The sequence below is a fragment of the Schistocerca nitens genome, chromosome 3, assembly GCF_023898315.1.
Source record: "Schistocerca nitens isolate TAMUIC-IGC-003100 chromosome 3, iqSchNite1.1, whole genome shotgun sequence".
In the NCBI taxonomy this organism is placed as follows: Eukaryota; Metazoa; Arthropoda; class Insecta; order Orthoptera; family Acrididae; genus Schistocerca; species Schistocerca nitens.
This window is the reverse complement of record NC_064616.1, coordinates 506,340,311-506,360,473: the sequence shown is the minus strand read 5'-3', so window position 1 is coordinate 506,360,473 and position 20,163 is coordinate 506,340,311. Positions and strand designations below refer to the sequence as shown.

The 20,163-nt window shown below is 42.0% G+C and overlaps 1 protein-coding gene across 1 annotated transcript in view; it reads right to left on the bottom strand.

Moving 5' to 3' along the window:
* The window catches only part of LOC126249640 (uncharacterized), a 64,599-nt gene that overhangs the window by 10,254 nt on the left and 34,182 nt on the right, over nucleotides 1-20,163 (bottom strand). The window contains exons 2-3 of the mRNA XM_049951318.1: nucleotides 17,831-18,139; nucleotides 9,364-9,582 (exon numbers count right to left, since the gene is read on the bottom strand). Of these exons, the coding sequence (XP_049807275.1) occupies nucleotides 9,364-9,582; nucleotides 17,831-18,139 (528 nt within the window). The remainder of the gene's footprint in view (nucleotides 1-9,363; nucleotides 9,583-17,830; nucleotides 18,140-20,163) is intronic.

Below are 20,163 nucleotides of genomic sequence, written 5' to 3'. Positions count from 1 at the left end.
TACTTTTCAAGAATACATCACCTTACCCAAAATTTTGGAAAATGTTAGCAGTGAAACAGGTAAGCAGTGACACATTTTCCCCATCACCTTTCTTATGGAGATGTTTGACAGCAGTATATTTCAGTCTCTGCAAAAATGCCTTGAGTTAGCAATGCAGTACATATTTCAGAAATGGGCAAGCCAATTATATGAGAATAAATATTTATTACTATACTGGAAACACCATCAAAAACAGATAGCATTTATTAGACAATATATGATTTTCTTAATTTCAAAATAAGTTAGCGATACATTCACATAGTTGAATTTTATGAGTTGCTTTTTCAACTTACTGCTGTTATTTCTTGCTAATTGTTTCACCTACACTTTCTACTGTAAGAAATATTTATCACATAATTGCTACCTGCATTTCATTTTCAGCAGTTCCTTTCAGTTCAATAGTGGTATCCTGTTCTGTGGCTGGTTGTCCGGTCTTATTTCCTAACATTCCATATAGTGTCAAGTCTTGCCAGAACAGCTGATTTCAGACATTATGTGCATATTCCTTGATTCTTTAGTAACATTTCTTAGTAATTTTGAGTAGTTTTTATAGTTTGCAGCTACTGCATGATCTTGACTTGTTCTTGCCAATGGATGCTTTTCCATTTTACTTTCAAGAGATACTTTAATCCCTCTACTGATCTGTATTTCTTTTTATGTCTTAATTTCCTTTTTGATTTGCTTATATGGAAAGATATTTTCAACCAATGATATGAATTTTTTGTGAAATAAATTAAATTTTATGTTAGTATTTGATTCATTATAAATTACACCCCAAGTCATCTCTTGTAAACTATGCTTAAAAACATGTGTCCTGTAGTCAATTAGTCCAACTAATTTCCACTTTGTAGTATTCATATTGTAAGGCACTATCTTATTTATCCTTACTGTCCTCATGATCAGACAGCATTTGTTTCTGGGTAAACAACTATTTTCTTGCTTTGAGCTTCAACAAAGGAAACCTCCATTAAGTTTCTACCATCTATCAAGCCACCTTAGAACATTAATTAATGAGGTAAGATTGTAACTTTTGTACCTATATCTCCATTACATTTTATTAACAGCAAGGAGATGCTAATTTCCCATTGTTTTGCAAGTGTCATTACAAAATCAGCAACCTATGGCAAATTTTTCTGCTACTATGTTGACTTATTATCAACCAACTTCACTATGCCGTGAGACACAGCAGCATTTATAGCTGCATATTATGTTTTCCTCTTCCAATTTTCATATTTTCTCCCCAAATTGCCATTTACAAAATATGTAGTAAGCATGTGAAAACTAACTTCACAGCCAGACTTAGCCCAATGTTACTTTTACTCAAATCATTTGTTCGACTATTCCGAGTCCATTGGTGTAGTTAGTTTGGCTAGATGGTATGATAATTAGGAAGTTTAAGTAACCTACAATCTGTACACAGTATGACTCTGCAGATTTTGTATAAGCTAAAATTTAAATGACCTACACAAATCTATAAGCACAATATTCCAGTTTTGATGTAACATTTTATTTTCTCTGAAATTAAGTACTTTCCATATTAACTGAATACTTGCAATATTTCTGTATGACAGCATACAGCATTAATGCACAAAATTTCATGAAATTTACTGTGATTTTCAATATGATGCGTATTCACATAAACCAAGAGACTCACATTGCAGAAGAAAAAATAATGTCCATGTATTTTTATGAATTTGTAACTGGTATTTTCCACAATCTAAATTTACATTGGTTCTTTCTGTACATCAGAAATTTCAACATAGCTGAATTTTAAAGCACTGTCATTTAACAGTGCTTCTCCTATGTCACACTTTATAAGAAAGGATCTAGCGCATTCATGATTAACACCTATAGCCCTATCTACCTATACTGAAAATGTGCTGCACTCGGTGCACTCTATACGTTAAACCAAAACAGCACTGTGTTTCATGTCCTGATGCCTATTACTCAACAGTCCAGTGAATTGTTGATAATTACTTTTAATGTGAACTTTTATCTGCTATGAGTGTTTATCTGTAACAATGACTTCAGGAGAGTTGTTTAATCTGTTTTACTGACACTTTCTGTTGTGATATGTTCATTTTGCCCAGAAGAGTGTATGGAGTGATCTATTAAGGGACTTTACTTCTGATTTGCTATACAGACGTTCGAGAGACCTGACCTGGCCATGAACAATAGTTTTACAATATCAAAATGTTATTTAAGTGTGAACTTCAAGTAAATTTATCAAAAAAATTTCTGTCAGTTTTTGACAGATGCATCAGATATCATGGACATGTGTGCAGATAAATCAAGTAGGCTACGGCCTTGCAAAGCTCAGTAGACCCCTATTTCAGAACTTCCCACCACAAAATTTCAGAATGGTCATAATTGACTAAGCTGGAAACCTCTGAATCAGTAATCAGCCAACACTATCTACTACACCACAGAGCCACTCTTAGATTCTTTGGTATTCTGTCATTTGTATGTCTCATTTCCTTAAGGAGTTTGGGTCTACTGGGACATTAGATAGGGAATGGCTCCACCATCTGGGAAAGCTATTACCTGAACCACAGCAATTCCAGTAACTAGACTGATGTGAGCAACATCCTCTTTTAGATAATAACTTAAATTGGTGACCCTAGTTATGTAATTAATGTCATCTATAATTACTGTATTATACAAATTTGTTAGTTCTATGTGACAGCTGGCATTGTGATGTTTAACACTGACACAAGGTAGTCATTTCACCCAATTTCACTGATGAAAAGTGGGAAATAACTGTTTTATACCACTCAGCCTTAACTGTTCTTTAACCCTTTAGTGCAATGGTTGCAATATTTTCAGTATAATCATTTAAGTGCTTTTTGTCTAAGTGCGTTAAGAGAAATGCAAATTATATTTAAAGAAAGCAGGTAATTCTGCTTAACGCCTTTCTGAGATCGAGTTTCCACTCTCTATTTGACTATGTAAGCATAGACCAGCTATGCTTTGAATTCAAAGAAATTGTACTGACAGGTGAGAGATGATATATCACAAACTAGTGTACAAAATGGGTGAGAAAAGTGTTGCAGAAGCAATGAAAAAAGCACACTGACTTTAAAAGAAAGACATCATCTCAAGATTTTGGAAGTTTTACAGAAGTGCAAAATGTAGTGTTAACTTCAATGCAAGATGCTTTTAACAGTTTCCAGAATGAAACATAACTAAATCTGGAAACCCAAAGAGTCTCACCATATGGAAAGTACACCAGTGGCAAAACACAATCAGTACCTTCACTGTACAATGACATACGTTAGCACCACTAAAGCAGAGCTATTAAACAGTTTTCCAAAATTCCTTCACAAAATAAGTATAAATATTGTAGAATTCTGATCAAGACCAAGACCAACAACCAACACAAGTAACTTAGAAGTAGATATCCTTTATGCAGCAAAGCAGCTTAAAACAAAGCAAGGCTTCTGACAGACTGTACACCAGTCAGGTCCCTTTATCTTCTGCAAGAGCGGAAAGTTGTCCAAGCCACACCAATACCCAGGAAAAGAAATAGGAGAAATCCATTGAGTTACAGACCCATATCCCAATGTCAGTTTGCAGTAGGATTTTGGAACATATACTGTATCTGAACATTATGAATTACCTCAGATAAAATGATTTATTGACAAATAGTTAGCATGGATTCAGAAAATATTTTTGTGTGAAACCACTAGCTCTTTATTTTCATGAAGTAAAGAGTGCTATCAGCAGGGCTGTCACATTGATTACATATTTTGGATTTCTAGAAGCTTTCGACAGTATTCCTCACACATGCCTTCTAATCAAATTGCATGCGTATGGAGTACCATCTCTGTTGAGACTGGACACAACATTTCCTGTTCATAGTAACTGATGGAAAGCCATCGAGCAAAACAGAAATAATATCTGGTGTTCCAAAGGAAGTGTTATACTCTGTTGTTCCTTATGTACATAAATGATATACGAGAGAATTTGAGCAGCCCTCAGATTGTTTGCAGATGATCCAGTCATTTACCATCTTGTAAAGGTATCATATTATCAAAACCAGTTGCAAAATGATTTAGACACAATATCTTATGGAGCAAAAAAAGTGGAAATTGAGTAACAATGAAGTGTGAAGTCACCCACATGAGTATGCATAGTAAAAGAAATTCACTAACATTCAGTTAAATGTTAGACAAATCTAAGGGTTGTAAATTCAACTAAATACTCAGACTGCAATTGTGAATTATTTAAATTTGAATGATCACAATATGTTGTGGAGAAAGTGTATCAGTGATTTATTGGCAGAAGAAGATGCAACAGGTCTACTAAAGAGACTGCTTACACCACACTAATCTGCTCTCTTCTGGAGTACTTCTGTCCAGAGAAGGATCCACACCAGATGAGGCTGACTGAGGACATTTAGAAAGTTCAAAGTAGTTAAGTTCATTTTATATCATCGCAAAAGAGGAGATAGTGCACTATGGTAATGGTATGCGAATTGGGGTGGCAATCATTAAAAATAAGGCACTATTTGTTGTGGTATTTGATCATCAATATTCTCAAATTGTGAAAATATTCTGTTGGCATTCACCTACAAAGAGAGAAATGATTATTGTTATAAAATAAGACAAATCTTGGCGCACACAAAGATTTGAGTATGTGTTTTTCCTGCATGCTGTTTGAAACAGGAACTGCAGAGAAATAGCTTGAAGGTTGTTCGATGAATACACTGCCAGGCTCTCAATTGTGAAGTAATCATGTAGACTCTTCAGCCTTGAACCTGAACACAGTTGGCTGATTCTTGATTTCCAGCTCTAGTAACTTTATCCAAGTTTTTCCTGCTGTTCTGATGTTTCTTCATTTTGTATTTCATTTATCAATTTACTTATTTACTTGATAATTTCTTTACACAAACTGACACAGCCTGTTTTTGAGCTTCAATCAAACTGAGTGGAATCTGTGAGGAACAGATTTTTCTTGCAGCTAATCATCTGAAATCGAAGTTAGTGCAGTACTTGAGTTGTGTAATAATGCCTATCTCAGAGTCTTGTGCTGATCCTCTTCAACAGCAATGATTTTTTAAACAAATTTTGGACTGACTTCATGAAATTCATTCTTATTTGAAGCACAACAAAAAATTGTTCTGACCAATAGTAAACATTTTTCTGGAGCTGGTTGGCTACTGAAAGTATAATGAAGAAATTGACAACATGGTTTTTAGTAATGTCTTTACAAAAATAGTCCAAGACCTTTACATAAGATTTACATTTTTTTTCAGTAACACTGTCATTTAACTACTCCACCAATTTTGAAGCAGCCACTGCTTTAAAATTTGATTCTGTTAAAACAGTGCCAATACACCTGATGACAATTTGAAAGAAGGTCTAAGGAGTTCCTTATCCCTCATGGATGTATGTGTGATGTCACATGTTGATGTGATGGTTATCAAAGACCAGATTACAGTCTCCACTTTCTGCTGTAGCATACAGAAGGGAAGAGGATGATTGTGACGAGCTAAACATCCCACACAATAATAGCCAGTTCAGTATACAGGCTGAATTACATAAAACTTTCACCACAAATATTGTAGAAATGGAGAGTGCTTTTTATGTATGGTAACACATCATAATAATATTTAAAAACTATTTTGTGCAAACTGTTTACTGGCTGACAATACTGGCTACTAATGCATTCTGTGGAAACAGCACATAATAGCATTTTCCGTTTCCAAAATACTTTTAGTACAAATTTTAGGTGATTCACTCTGTATCTGGAGCACCCAGAGACATGTCATGGATTCTTGTCTGGAAGTACTTACAAATTCAATTAAGATTTCCTCAATTAGGTAACTTTGGTTCAGATGGTGGCTAAATATTTTTCTCAAAACTGTCACCCAGATCATACAGGGCATAGATATACAGCCTTTTAATGACACACTATGTATTGATGGGCTGTAGTATGTCTGGAAAGCCATCATGAAATCTTATGGCAGAGGAAATTTCCTGGTTGGTGTTTCTAAATTGTTTCCGGTAAGTCCAACAAAATGCAGAGATTTCTGCTAGCTGCAAAAACCAGTGACTGTACCCTGCAATGTGTGTAGTTTCCTCTTGTGGTATAGCATCAGAAGAGCAGGGGGAGGGGGTAGCACAATTTCTTACAAAAGAAATCAAAACTGCTGAGAAACTGATCACTAGGTGCCTGACTAATTTGTGACTTTTACATTTCTGATGACAGGCAGGTAATGATTAAATAAATATGAATACTTTCAAAGTTATGTACTCTAATCGCTCATTTTCATTGGTCAGACTGGTTGATAAGTATCACGAATACCATGTACAAAATTATTTTCAGCTTTTAGAAGCAGAATCTGGAAATTTCAGAGAATAGCAGCAAATGGTGGAATAGTTGAGACTTGACAAATATACAGATATGCAAATATTTGAATGTGTTATTCTACAAGTAAAACTAAAGAAAAAAGTTCATATAAACATAGGTACACAAATTTTTAGTTACAGAGTTATGGTTAATATATTTTGCCTGAAATTTAGCAACTTCGCTAATATGAAGCAATCTTAGAACTGTACGAGGTTAAAGTAACGCACGATTTCCATTTATTTTGTTGATATTGGTCTGGTGAATCTAATAAAACATGTCCTAGATGTGTATCTGCAGTAGTTTTCCAGAACATCCAGAAAATCAAATATTATTATAGAAGTAATTTTTTTTACTTTCCATTAAGAATGGAAAAACATTTATGTCACTGTTGGCAACCTTTAGCGAGTTCAGTTTTAGCCTACCCTTTAAACAAATGTCTTATATTACACGTACATTTACTGTACACAATGTAATCTTACAGGATCAAATAAAATTCAATTCAATTCAAAAGTTAGTTTTCTTTATTGTTCAGTGAAAGAACGTAGTAACAAAAGTGTATTTAGTAACTGTTGTAGTTTGTAGATTATTTATGAAATTTGGATGCCTTTGAAATGTACAACAGAGGAATATGCCAAAATGGTGTTTACTTATGGCAAATGTGCCAGTAATGCTACAGCAGCAGTTAATGAGCATCACGTATGTTATCCTACTATGATGATTTCGAATGCACAAACCTTTAGTGGAGTATTTTGAACATTATGGGAGACAGGTTCTCTACCTAGCATTCATAAATAGTACAAGTGCTCGATACATGAAGACTGAAGATATTATGAATGCTGTTCAATGTAAGCCAGGTACCAGTACATGACTTATCTCTCAATGATAAGGCATTTCACAATTTAAGGTATAGTGTACACTGAGATACAATTATATTTAGCCTTACCATAAACAAAAAGTGCATCATTTGCATCATTTGCATCGAGGTTGGTTGGTTGGTTGGTTTGGGGAAGGAGACCAGACAGCGAGGTCATCGGTCTCATCGGATTAGGGAAGGATGGGGAAGGAAGTCGGCCGTGCCCTTTGAAAGGAACCATCCCGGCATTTGCCTGGAGCGATTTAGGGAAATCACAGAAAACCTAAATCAGGATGGCCGGACGCGGGATTGAACCATCGTCCTCCCGAATGCGAGTCCAGTGTCTAACCACTGCGCCACCTTGCTCGGTTGCATCCAGGAAATCCTGCCCTTCACTAGGAGTTGTGCAACTGATTAGTATTTAATCAGCAGTTACACAAATACATTTTATTTACTGATGAGGCACAGTTTACTCAAGATGGTATAAACTATTTACACAACGAGCACATATGGTCTGAAGCAAACCCACACACAACAGCACAACCTAATTTCCAGCAGAAATTTAGCATAAATGTGTGGTGTGGTATAATCAACACACACTTTATTGGATGATTCATTTTCGCTGGATGTCTAACTGGCGAGACACGCCTACAATTCCTTGAAGAAGAAATGCCCTGCTTGCTCTAAGATGTTCCACTTGTTATGCGATTGCGAATGTATTTACAACGTGATGGCACACCTCCACATTTCGCCAATGCCATAACTACACATTTCACCAACGCCATAACTACACATTTAAATGAACATTTTCCCCAGAAATTGATTGATCATGGTGCTACATGTCTGCGGCCACTCAGATTACATGATTAACAGCAATGGATTTTTTATGGGGATGGATGAAAGTTTATGAAGACTAAGTCAATACACACGAGACATTACTTGCTTGCATTATGAATGCAATAGATGAAATTAAGAACAACCCTGTGAAACAAACAAGAAACAATATCTGTTCATACGCATGCAGCTAAATGCATTGAACTCCATGAAGACATTTTGAATATATGTTAAATTTTGTGCACACTATACAACTTCCATAACATTGAGATTTGTGTTTTCTGGTTTAACATGAATTCATGTGTGCTATGGTATTAATAAAAGCAGATTATCCGAGTCTTACAGTTTCAGCTAACGTTATTACCATCATTTTCCAAAACTAAATTAGCTACAACTTCTGTTGAAAACTGTGCGATTATATGGAATTTACAAAACTGGGCCAAGTAGTTAATAAATTAAAAAAAAAATTCTCAACCTCTCTGGATGTTCTGGAAAACTACGGCAGATAGTAATCGCGCAGATAAAGTTTACACTTGGCACGCTGGCTGATGGGAGCAGCTGTAAATGGGAAATGCCTTTGCAGTCCCTCCCATCAACCATCGTGTCAAGTGTCAACTTTCTCTGAATGTACAGTACACATCTAGGACTTTTTTATTAGATTCACAAGATCAATAACAACAAGTTACATGGAAATCGGGCTTTGCTTTAGCCTTGTACAGTTTTGTGATGGCTTCATACTAGCAAAGTTCCTAAATTTTAGGCACAATCTTTTATTAGCTGTAACTCTGCAACTTAACAATTGTAGACCTATGTTTATATGAACTTTTTTCTTCAGTTTTACTTTTAGAACAACATATTAAAATATTTGCATATCTCCATGAATCACTGTATAGCTCTGGATACAGTAGCATTAATTGCTCCGACTTTCCAAGCTGATGCTGAATTTATTTATGTATGTATATAGTGGACTAGAACACAAATTTAATTTGCAAAGAATTTTGTATTACAAGGTGGTGGTACAGCTGAGATCCCCTGCCCACAACAGCACACACTTGCCTTCCAAGTTGGCAATACTGAATTTTCATAGAAACTGCCTAGTCATGTAATTAATGGATTCAAACTTCATGGTATCCTCAACACCTCAAGATTTTTAAGATTCGAGTGTTTCAGTGTTAACATTGTTCTGTGTTCTATGGATTAGGTTTATATTTAATGTTAGGAAATATAACAATGATACTACAATTACGGCATCTAGTTTTGCATAAAATTAACAGATTACTTACCATTACACTAGGGCTGTTGCCCCTGGCAAGTGATAGAATATTACCAAGTTCCTTATGGATACCTTCTAGTTTTTCTATTATATTTGAATTGGATCTTAAACTTAGTTTTTCCAAAGAAGATTGTATGGATCGTGGACTTGATGTCCTGAAAGATGGTACACTTTTTGTTGTTGATCCTTTAATAGGAGATATTTCAGTGCTTGGTATTGAAGGGAATTCCTGAAAATCAAAAGTAATGAGGATAAGATTTTAATTTCGGTTTCTCACACCACTTAAGTCCACTTTCAGAATTAATTCTGAATTTAATGTCTGCCTATAAACAGATCTGTTACAGTTATTTCACTATTTTAACACTGCAATGACTTCTGTCAGTATTTGATGATTATAGGCCGCATATGTTGAACTGTTGACAAACAGAAAGACTGGCTCTGTTTAAAATCTTCAGTTTAAGTTTTTTTTCCACACACTATATCTAGTAAGGATGAAAGATGACATACTGTTTCACATTTCACTATATACCAATCAGCCAGAAATTATGACCGCCTACCTTAGTTCGTCTTTGGCATGGATAATAGCAGTAACATATCATGGCATGGGAGCGATGAGGCCTTGACATCACTGGGAGTGAGTTGGCACCACATCTGCATATGCATGCATGCACCCACACCACCTAATTCCCGTAAATCTCAAGGGGGGGGGGGGGGTGATGAGCTCTGGCACCACGTTCATTCACATCCCATGTGCGTTCGATAAGTTTCACATCTGGCATCAAATGCAACTTGCCACTGTGTTCCTGTAACCAGTCCACCACACTCCTGGCCTTTTGACTGAAAAATGCCACTGCTGTTGGGAAACGAGATTGTCATCAAGGGGTGAATGCAAAAATGGTTCAAATGGCTCTGAGCACTATGGGACTTAACATCTGTGGTCATCAGTTCCCTAGAACTGAGAACTACTTAAACCTAACTAACCTAAGGACATCACACGCATCCATGTCCGAGGCAGGATTCGAACCTGCGACTGTAGCAGTCGCAGGGTTCCGGACTGAGCGCCTAGAACCGCTAGACCACCGCAGCCGGCATGGGTGAATGCAGTCTGCAACCAGTGTGCGATACTCCTTGGCTGTCATGGTACCATGCATGAGCTCCACTGGACCCCTGATGCCAATGTGAATGTTCCCTAGAGCATAAGGGAGCTGCCACCAGCTTGTGTATCCTGCAGTACAGGTGTCAAGGATGTGTTCCCTGGAAGATGCCATCAGGATCCATAAGACCACTCAGTAGTCTGCCACTGCACTGATGTCTAATGCAAATTGTCATGTGCCCATTTGAGTCTTAGCTGTTGTCATGGTACTGACATTGGCGCATGCACGGGTCGTCAGCTGCAGAGATTTATCGTTTAGAGTCTGGTTGGTTGGTTTGTGGGATTAAAGGGACCAGACTGCTATGGTCATCGGTCCCTTTTTCCAAGTACTAGAAACACCCACAGAGAATAAAAACGAGAAACAGAATAGAGCAAAGACAACACAGAACAAGAGAAACTGAGACAAAGACCAGACAAAACAAACTAAAATCACACAGAGTGTGACGGTGGTTGGCCGACCATAGAAATAAAAAAGGAAAAGCCAACCACTTAAAACACATTAAAAAAAAATCAGTTTAAAACCGGAGGCCAAAGGCCAGAATCAACACAAAACAACATGATAAAACAAACACTTAGATTAAATGATAAAAACCCCCTGCCCGAATAAAACGTAAAACTAAGCCAGCCATAACAGAGTCATCAGATAAAAGGGCAGGGAGCGTGTCAGGCAGTGCGAACGACTGCCTGAGCACAGCTAAAAGCGGACACTCCAATAAAATATGGACCACAGAGAAAACGGAGCCGCAGCGACAGAGAGGTGCGTCCTCACGGCGCAATAAGTGGCCGTGCGTCAGCCACGTGTGCCCAATGCGCAGCCGGCAGAGGACAACAGACTCCTTGCGAGAGACCCGCAAGGAGGAGCGCCACACACCGGTAGCCCCTTTGATGGCCCGAAGTTTGTTGCGCGTCGTCAGGTCGCGCCATTCATCGGCCCATAGCGCCAAAATTTTGCGGCGGAAGACTGCCCGCAAATCAGTCTCTGGGAGGCCAACATCAAGAGATGATGTATTTGTGGCCTCTTTCGCCAGACGGTCAACATTCTCATTCCCAGGGATCCCAACATGGCCTGGGGTCCAAACAAAGACCACAGAGCGGCCGCAACGGTCAAGAGTAGACAGGGACTCCTGGATAGCCACCACCAGACGGGAACGAGCAAAACACTGGTCGAGAGCTCGTAAACTGCTCAGGGAATCGCTACAGATAACGAAGGACTCACCTGAGCAGGAGCGGATATACTCTAGGGCACGAAAGATGGCGACCAGCTCAGCAGTGTAAACGCTGCAGCCATCCGGCAAGGAACGTTGTTCGGAATGGTCCCCTAGAGTTAGCGCATACCCGACACGACCAGCAACCATCGAACCGTCGGTGTAAACAATTCCAGAGCCCTCATACGTGGCCAGGATGGAAGAAAAGCGGCGGCGGAAGGCCTCTGGAGGGACCGAGTCCTTCGAGCCCTGTGCCAAGTCGAGCCGAAGGCAAGGGCGAGGACAACACCATGGGGGTGTACGCGAAGTGGCCCGGAAAGGAGGTGGAACAGGGAAAAATCCAAGCCCGGAGAGAAGCTCCTTAACGCGTACGGCGATCGGACAACCCGACCGGGGCCGACGCTCTGGCAGATGGACGACCGATCGCGGGAACAGGAGACGATAGTTTGGATGCCCGGGCAAGCTGAATACATGGGCAGCATAAGCAGCCAGCAAACGTTGGCGCCGTAACCGCAGGGGAGGGACACCTGCCTCCACTAGTATGCTGTCCACAGGGCTGGTGCGGAAAGCACCAGTGGCAAGCCGTATGCCGCTGTGTAGGATTGGGTCCAGTACCCGCAGCGCAGATGGGGATGCTGAGCCATAAGCCAGGCTCGCATAATCCAGACGAGACTGAATTAACGCCTGTTAGAGCCGTATCAGGGTAGATCGGTCGGCGCCCCAGCGGGTGTGGCTCAAGCATCTCACAGCATTTTGATGCCGCCAACACGCCTGTTTAAGCTGCCGAATCTGAGGCAGCTAAGTCAGCCGGGCATCAAAAACTACACCCAAAAACCTGTGGGTCTCCACCACAGCAAGGAGTTCGTCGGCAAGATAAAGCTGCGGCTCAGGATGCACTGTCCGGCGCCGGCAGAAATGCATAACGCAGGTCTTGGCTGCCGAAAACTGAAACCCATGCGCTACAGCCCAAGACTGCGCCTTACGGATAGCGCCCTGTAGCTGACGTTCAACAGCTGCAATGCCTGTAGAGCTGTAGTAAAGGCAAAAGTCGTCAGCATACAGGGAAGCGGAGACAGAATTTCCCACGGCCGCAGCAAGCCCGTTAATGGCTATTAAAAACAGACAGACACTTAAAACAGAACCCTGTGGCACACCGTTCTCCTGGACGTGGGAGGAACTATAAGAGGCCGCGACTTGCACGCGGAAGGTACGACACGACAGAAAATTGCGGATAAAAATCGGCAGAGGACCCCGAAGACCCCATCCATGAAGCGTAGAAAGGATGTGATGACGCCATGTCGTATCGTACGCCTTCCGCATGTCGAAAAAGACAGCGACCAGGTGCTGACGGCGGGCAAAGGCAGTACGGATGGCCGACTCCAGGCTCACCAGATTGTCGGTGGCGGAGCGGCCTTGACGGAACCCACCCTGAGACGGGGCCAGAAGGCCCCGAGACTCCAGTACCCAATTCAAGCGCCGGCTCACCATCCGTTCAAGCAACTTGCAAAGAACGTTGGTGAGGCTAATGGGACGGTAGCTGTCCACCTCCAGAGGGTTCTTTCCAGGTTTCAAAACGGGGATGACAATGCCTTCCCGCCATTGCGACGGAAACTCCCCCTCGACCCAAAGACGGTTGTAAAGATCGAGAAGGCGCCGCTGGCAGTCCACTGAAAGGTGTTTCAGCATCTGACAGTGGATGCCATCTGGCCCAGGAGCGGTATCAGGGCAAGCAGCTAGGGCACTGCGAAATTCCCACTCACTAAATGGAGCATTGTAAGATTCTAGGTGGTTGGTGCGAAATGAAAGGCTCCGACGTTCCAGCCGCTCTTTAATGGAGCGGAAGGCCTGGGGGTAATTCGCAGAAGCGGAACTCATAGCAAAATGCTCTGCTAGGCGATTTGCAATGACGTCGGAGTCAGTACAAACTGCCCCATTCAGTGAGAGCGCAGGGACGCTGACAGGTGGCCGATACCCGTAGACGCGTCGAATCTTGGCCCAGACCTGCGATGGAGTTACATGGAGGCCAATGGAGGACACATACCGCTCCCAGCACTCCTCCTTGCCTTGGCGGATAAGGAGGCGGGCCCGCGCACGCAGCCGTTTGAAGGCGATAAGGTGGTCTATGGAGGGACGTCGCTTGTGACGCTGGAGCGCCCGCCGGCGATCTTTAATCGCTTCAGCGATCTCAGGCGACCACCAAGGCACAGCCTTCCGCCGAGGGGACCCAGAAGAACGGGGAATGGCAGATTCGGCGGCAGTAACGATGCCGGTGGTGACCGATTGAACCACCGCATCAATGTCATCAGTAGAGAGAGGCTCAAAAGCGGCAGTGGAGGAGAACAAGTCCCAGTCAGCCTTATTCATAGCCCATCTGCTAGGGCGCCCAGAAGAGTGGCGCTGTGGTAGTGACAAAAAGATCGGAAAGTGGTCACTACCACACAGGTCGTCATGCACACTCCATTGGACAGACGGTAAGAGGCTATGGCTACAGAGTGAAAGGTCAATGGCGGAGTAGGTGCCATGCGCCACACTGAAGTGTGTGAAGGCACCATCATTTAACAGCGAGAGATCGAGCTGCGACAATAAACGCTCAACGATGGCGCCTCGACCTGTTGCCACTGACCCACCCCACAGAGGGTTATGGGCGTTGAAGTCGCCCAATAGCAAGAAAGGTGGCGGCAATTGGGCGACCAGTGCAGCCAGGACATGCTGCGAGACATCACCATCCGGTGGAATGTAAAGACTGCAGACGGTAACAGCCTGTGGCGTCCACACGCGTACAGCGACAGCCTCTAAAGGCGTCTGGAGAGGGACAGACTCGCTGTGCAGAGTGTGAAGGACATATATGCAGACGCCACCAGACACCCTTTCATAAGCTGCTCGGTTCTTATAATAACCCCGATAGCCACGGAGGGCGGGGGTTCGCATTGCTGGAAACCAAGTTTCCTGGAGAGCAATGCAGAAGAAAGGGTGAAGGCTGATAAGTTGGCGGAGCTCAGCTAGATGGTGGAAGAAACCGCTGCAGTTCCACTGGAGGATGGTGGTGTCCATGGCTGGGAAAGGCGTGACGGGACTGGGAAGCCAGATTACGCCGCTGGGTCACCTGCCGCATCCGATGGAACACCCGTGCAAGTGCTATCCATTGCGGGTGAGGGATCGGCGAGATGGAGGTCCTCAGCAGACGCAAGGATCTCCACCTCATCCTCAGATGCAGAGCTTTTATGTAGCGGTGGAGCAGGTGCCACCGCAGGTGTCTTGGACTTACGGGGCTTCAAAATCGTTTTCTCTCGCTGTTCCTTTGGTTGCCGTTGGTGAGAGGGCTTATTGGAGTCAGTCTCTGGAACCGAAGTTGAACGCGAAGCCCGTCGACCAGCGACCTGTTGCTGCTTCAGCCACTGGCTGGTGTCTGCTGTGCCGCTGGTAGGAACCTGGGAAGGGAGTGACCCAAGGGATCCCTTCCGAGCGAGAGAAGCCGAAGAAGACTTACGCTTCTCCGGCTGAGAAGGGGGGACTGGTGTCCCCGATGGTTTAGTGGGTGCTGCTCCCGAGGTAGATGGTGTGGGAGCAACAGCAAGAGAAGGGGCCCCCATTGTCAAGGGGGCAGGTGAGGTCCTCTGATTCTGAGAGCTGACTGTATATCTTGCAGCTGAAGGAGCTGGAGCAGGAGTGACAGTGGAGGCATAAGATGACATCATGCGCACGGGATGTATCCGTTCAAATTTCCGCTTAGCCTCAGTGTAAGTCAGTCGGTCCAGAGTCTTATATTCCATGATTTTGCGTTCCTTCTGTAAGACACTACAGTCCGGCGAGCAAGGGGAATGAGGCTCTCCACAGTTGACACAGACGGGAGGCGGAGCACATGGAGTATCGGGATGAGATGGGCGTCCACAATCTCGACATGTGAGGCTAGAAGTACAGCGAGAGGACATGTGACCGAACTTCCAGCACTTAAAGCACCGCATCGGGGGAGGGATATAGGGTCTGACGTCACACCGGTAGACCATCACCTTGACCTTCTCTGGTAAGATATCACCTTCGAAGGCCAAGATGAAGGCACCAGTAGCTACCTGATTGTCCCTCGGACCCCGATGAACACGCCGGACGAAATTTACACCTCGTCGCTCTAAGTTGGCGCGCAGCTCGTCATCGGACTGTAAAAGGAGATCCCTGTGGAAGATAATGCCCTGGACCATGTTCAGACTTTTATGGGGCGTGATAGTGACGGAGACATCCCCCAGCTTAGTACAAGCGAGCAAGGCCCGCGACTGGGCGGAGGATGCCGTTTTTATCAACACCGATCCGGACCGCATCTTTGACAAGCCCTCCACCTCCCCAAACTTGTCCTCTAAATGCTCGACAAAGAACTGAGGCTTCACGGATATAAAAGATTCCCCCATCAGCTCTGGTACAGACAAGATATCTGGGCGAATACGTTTCACTTTCATTCAACGCCTTTCGTTCCTCCCATGGTGTGGCCAGGGATGGGAACGATTTGGGGTCATAAACATTACCCTTAAAATGAGCCCTCGAACGCTTAGAGACTGCTGACGGCTGGCCGCCAGCGAGAGATGATGTACCACGCTTCATTGCGGGTCATCCGCCCTGATGCCACCTACTCCGACCAAGGGCCCTCCCCACGGGCGCCACCCAGCCGCAGCAATAGCCACCTGGCAGGACGGCCATTGCCGGGAGTCCTGATGCCCCAAGGAGATGGGCATCTACTCCTTGGCATACGTGGGGAGTTAACGGCGCAGGCATCAGTAGAGCGATCCCTGTGTTGTCAGGGGGCTACAACCAAGAGGGTACATGGCGGCCCCACCACAACGGACTGGCTACCGTGCTGGATCTTAGGTGCAAAACTGACCAAGGTCGTCGTCGCAGATAAAAGAAACACTGCAGAGTGCAGCATGGTAATCGCCCAAGAGATCGAAAACGAGCGGGACACCATTGCAACGACGAGAAAGCCGGCTAAAGGTCTAATTGCACGACGGATACAGTGCACCATGTAAGGCGCCCTTCCCCAATTGGCTCGCTCTTCGGAATAATTTAGAAACATGGAGGTCAAACCCGAGAGGGGACCATCACATAAGGCCGAAACATTTGAGACTCCTTTTAGTCGCCTCTTACGACAGGCAGGAATACCGCGGGCCTATTCTAACCCGCAGGGGGGGGGGGGGGGGGGGGTTTAGAGTCTTTGGCGCACTGTGTGTTCAGACATTTTTACTCTGGCCAGCATTAAAGATTGGTGTTAGTTCCACCAGTTTGCTACATGTCCTGTTTTACTTACCTGCCCAGCCTACAACTTATGATACCTGTAACGAGGGGTGGCTGCCCAACCCCACGACATCTGGACATGATTTCACCCTTGTTTTGCCCCACGTTGATGACCCAACAGCACTCCTGCAACACCCAACAAGTTGTGCAGTTTCTGAAATTCTTTAGCTGTCATTACTTCCATGTGATGCTATAACCTGGATGGGTTTATATCTATAGTAAGTCAGTGGTCATACTTTTCTTCTGACTGATCAGTATTTTATTGACAGCAGTGGTGCAGAATGGCCTATTTTATTGGACTCCATAGTAAAAATGTTGCCATGAAGGCTATTTTAAATAACTGATGTGAAGATTGAAATTTGTAGTAAATTATTTATTAGCAACTCTTGGCAGTTTAAATATGAATTTTTTTCAGTAATCATTTGTGCCAATTTCTCTGTGGAATGAACTGCCTAACCATTACCCGGCAGGTGCTAAAAAGACTTAATGTGTCACTTCAGTGTGGTTTAAATTTAATACCAGTTTCTTCCATATACTGATAAACTTCTGCTGTTTTGGATCTTCATAGTCAGGTACAAATTGAAATTTTAAAACTGATTTTTAGGAAGGTTGTACATTACCAAACAGTCAGACTGGAAAAAACCAACATAAGGACACTGTACAATCCAGTGTCAGTGACAGATCATCTTTTAGATTTAACATTAACAGAAGCTCCACATCAAAGAACTAATATGTGTAATAAAGTAAATAATTTTATTTATCAGTGTTACCTAGACATAAAAAAATTTAAATCCCTCCTTTTAACACAATATATCTGGATTACTTAACCTATCTTATAACCTTACCTGCAATGAAACTGCTGATTCTTCACGTTTCAGATGCTCATTTGGGCCTTGATGTGACCAAACAGAGCTACTATCTTGTGAAAGAATGGGTGATGAGCTAACACGTCTCATTGTTTCCATACCAGGGCTTGGAGTAAGTGATTGCAAACTACCTGTTGTCATAATTTTTGTTGCAATCTCTCTTATTGCCAGTGGATTATTTAGGTCAATCATAACATGATTGAGTTGGCTCAACACTTCTCTCACAACTTTCCCCAACCCTTGGTTTAATTCTGGCAATGATGAACAACCAGCTTCATGAAGTGATTCCTGCATAAAATATTCAAACTATAGATAATTGTGTATTAGGCCTATGTCAGCTAAAATTTCTTTAAGTATTTTTTCATATATTTTATCAGTATGGAATTAAATATTTAAGTTTATTGCAGAGAAACATGAACCAAAATGCTAAAATTCTATGTTTTTAACATTATGACAACTTTTGATTTAGTCAGAATTATCCAGATATTCCTGTAAATGTATTCAAGTCTGCATAGTGATGCAGAACACATGTAAAAATATTTTTATACCTAACTTTCTAAATTACCATCTCTTAATAAATCAATAAAAAAATGATTCTGGTACACAAATTTCGTTGAATATTTAAAAAACTATTTCTGAAAATTTAAAATAAAGAACAAGTTACTTTAGAATACTGTACAGTTTAATTCCTTAAACTACACAGAAAATTTTATCCACTTACCTACTCAGATTCTATAGCAACCACCTGAGCCACAGCTACTTTGACATGAATAGAATCATGTTCACAATTTGTTACAGAATGGAAGTAGTACCATAAAGACCATGAACCTAGATTTGAAGCACTTTGTTTCATCACTCACTTTTCAGTCATATATAGATACCCACTACAATGTTAACCTAAAGGTTGGTGCACATTTCACTGCAATGTTACCGAAGTGTTAAATTGCAGGTAAATCAATGAACAACTGAGTGAATGAATCCATATCACTTAAGTTCCACAAAGAAGGATGCACAGAGATTAACAATTGTGAGATGTTTCAACAAGCTACACAGCTGGCTGACACCACAGACATATTTCTTTCTCAGCTGAAGATATTCCATTTCAATCTATCATCCAGAAAACTCTTAGAGGATGGAGTATTGAAAATAAATTGAACAATATATGCAGTTCTGCAACTAAATGCCAAGACTTTCTGCAGTGGAAGCAGGATTACATTCCTGCATCATAACTTTATGCTTTCCACAAAAGTTTACTATGTATGGCCGGCCGGAGTGGCCATGCGGTTCTAGGCGCTACAGTCTGGAGTCTAGCGACTGCTACGGTCGCAGGTTCGAATCCTGCCTCTGGCATGGATGTGTGTGATGTCCTTAGGTTAGTTAGGTTTAAGTAGTTCTAAGTTCAAGGCGACTGATGACCTCATATGTTAAGTCACATAGTGCTCAGAGCCATTTGAACCTTTTACTATGTATGCACATCACAAAAAATGTTATGATTCGTGGTATTTGGCCATTTTGTGGTAATAAATTCACTTTTGATAGAGTTCAACACCAAACTGAATAGTTTTACTGCAGTTAGTGATATTTTCTCTGCAAGCAACAAGCTTATGCCACCAACTAGCTCAGCTGACAATTCTTACATTCTGTTTCATCCTTCACAATAAAATTTGTTGCCTGCCAATACATCATCTGCTTGTATTATGGGAAGAATCACTGACCAAGAGCAGAAACATACTGTGTTAAACTAAAGCACTCAGTCAAATTATTTTTCTATTAACTGACACTGGAGACAACCACCACAACCTTCTCCTCCCCCCTTGTATTTCAAGTTTTCAGTGGCTAGTCTTCGTCTTATCTTAGTGTGTGTGCTTTCTTCTTGCACATGTGAGCCAACTGACTGGCCTGTCCAGTATCTTTCTGGCAATTTTCATACAGCACAATCTCTTCTTGTGGCTTTATTTCCTTGATGCTCTTTTTTTTTGCTGATCATTAATAATTCTGTAGACCTTAGAACAAGCTAAATCTATGTAGATGTCCTAATTTCCACTTCCTTTCTACACTGTCTTCCATACATATATCCCACTTTTCTGCTTTTTAACAAAATTTCTAGTCTACTCCAGTTTTTGAGTGAGTTTTTGAGTTTATCATCACAAATTGATCGTCTAAAATAGTCTGCACCCACAGTAGTCAGAATCTTAACTTTATGTCTGTGGGTATAAATGACAGATCATTGTCAATGTGCGTGACATTTCTGTGCATCTTAGATTTTCTTGCTGAAACACGATTGAAGACATAATATTTGATAAAATTTGTGT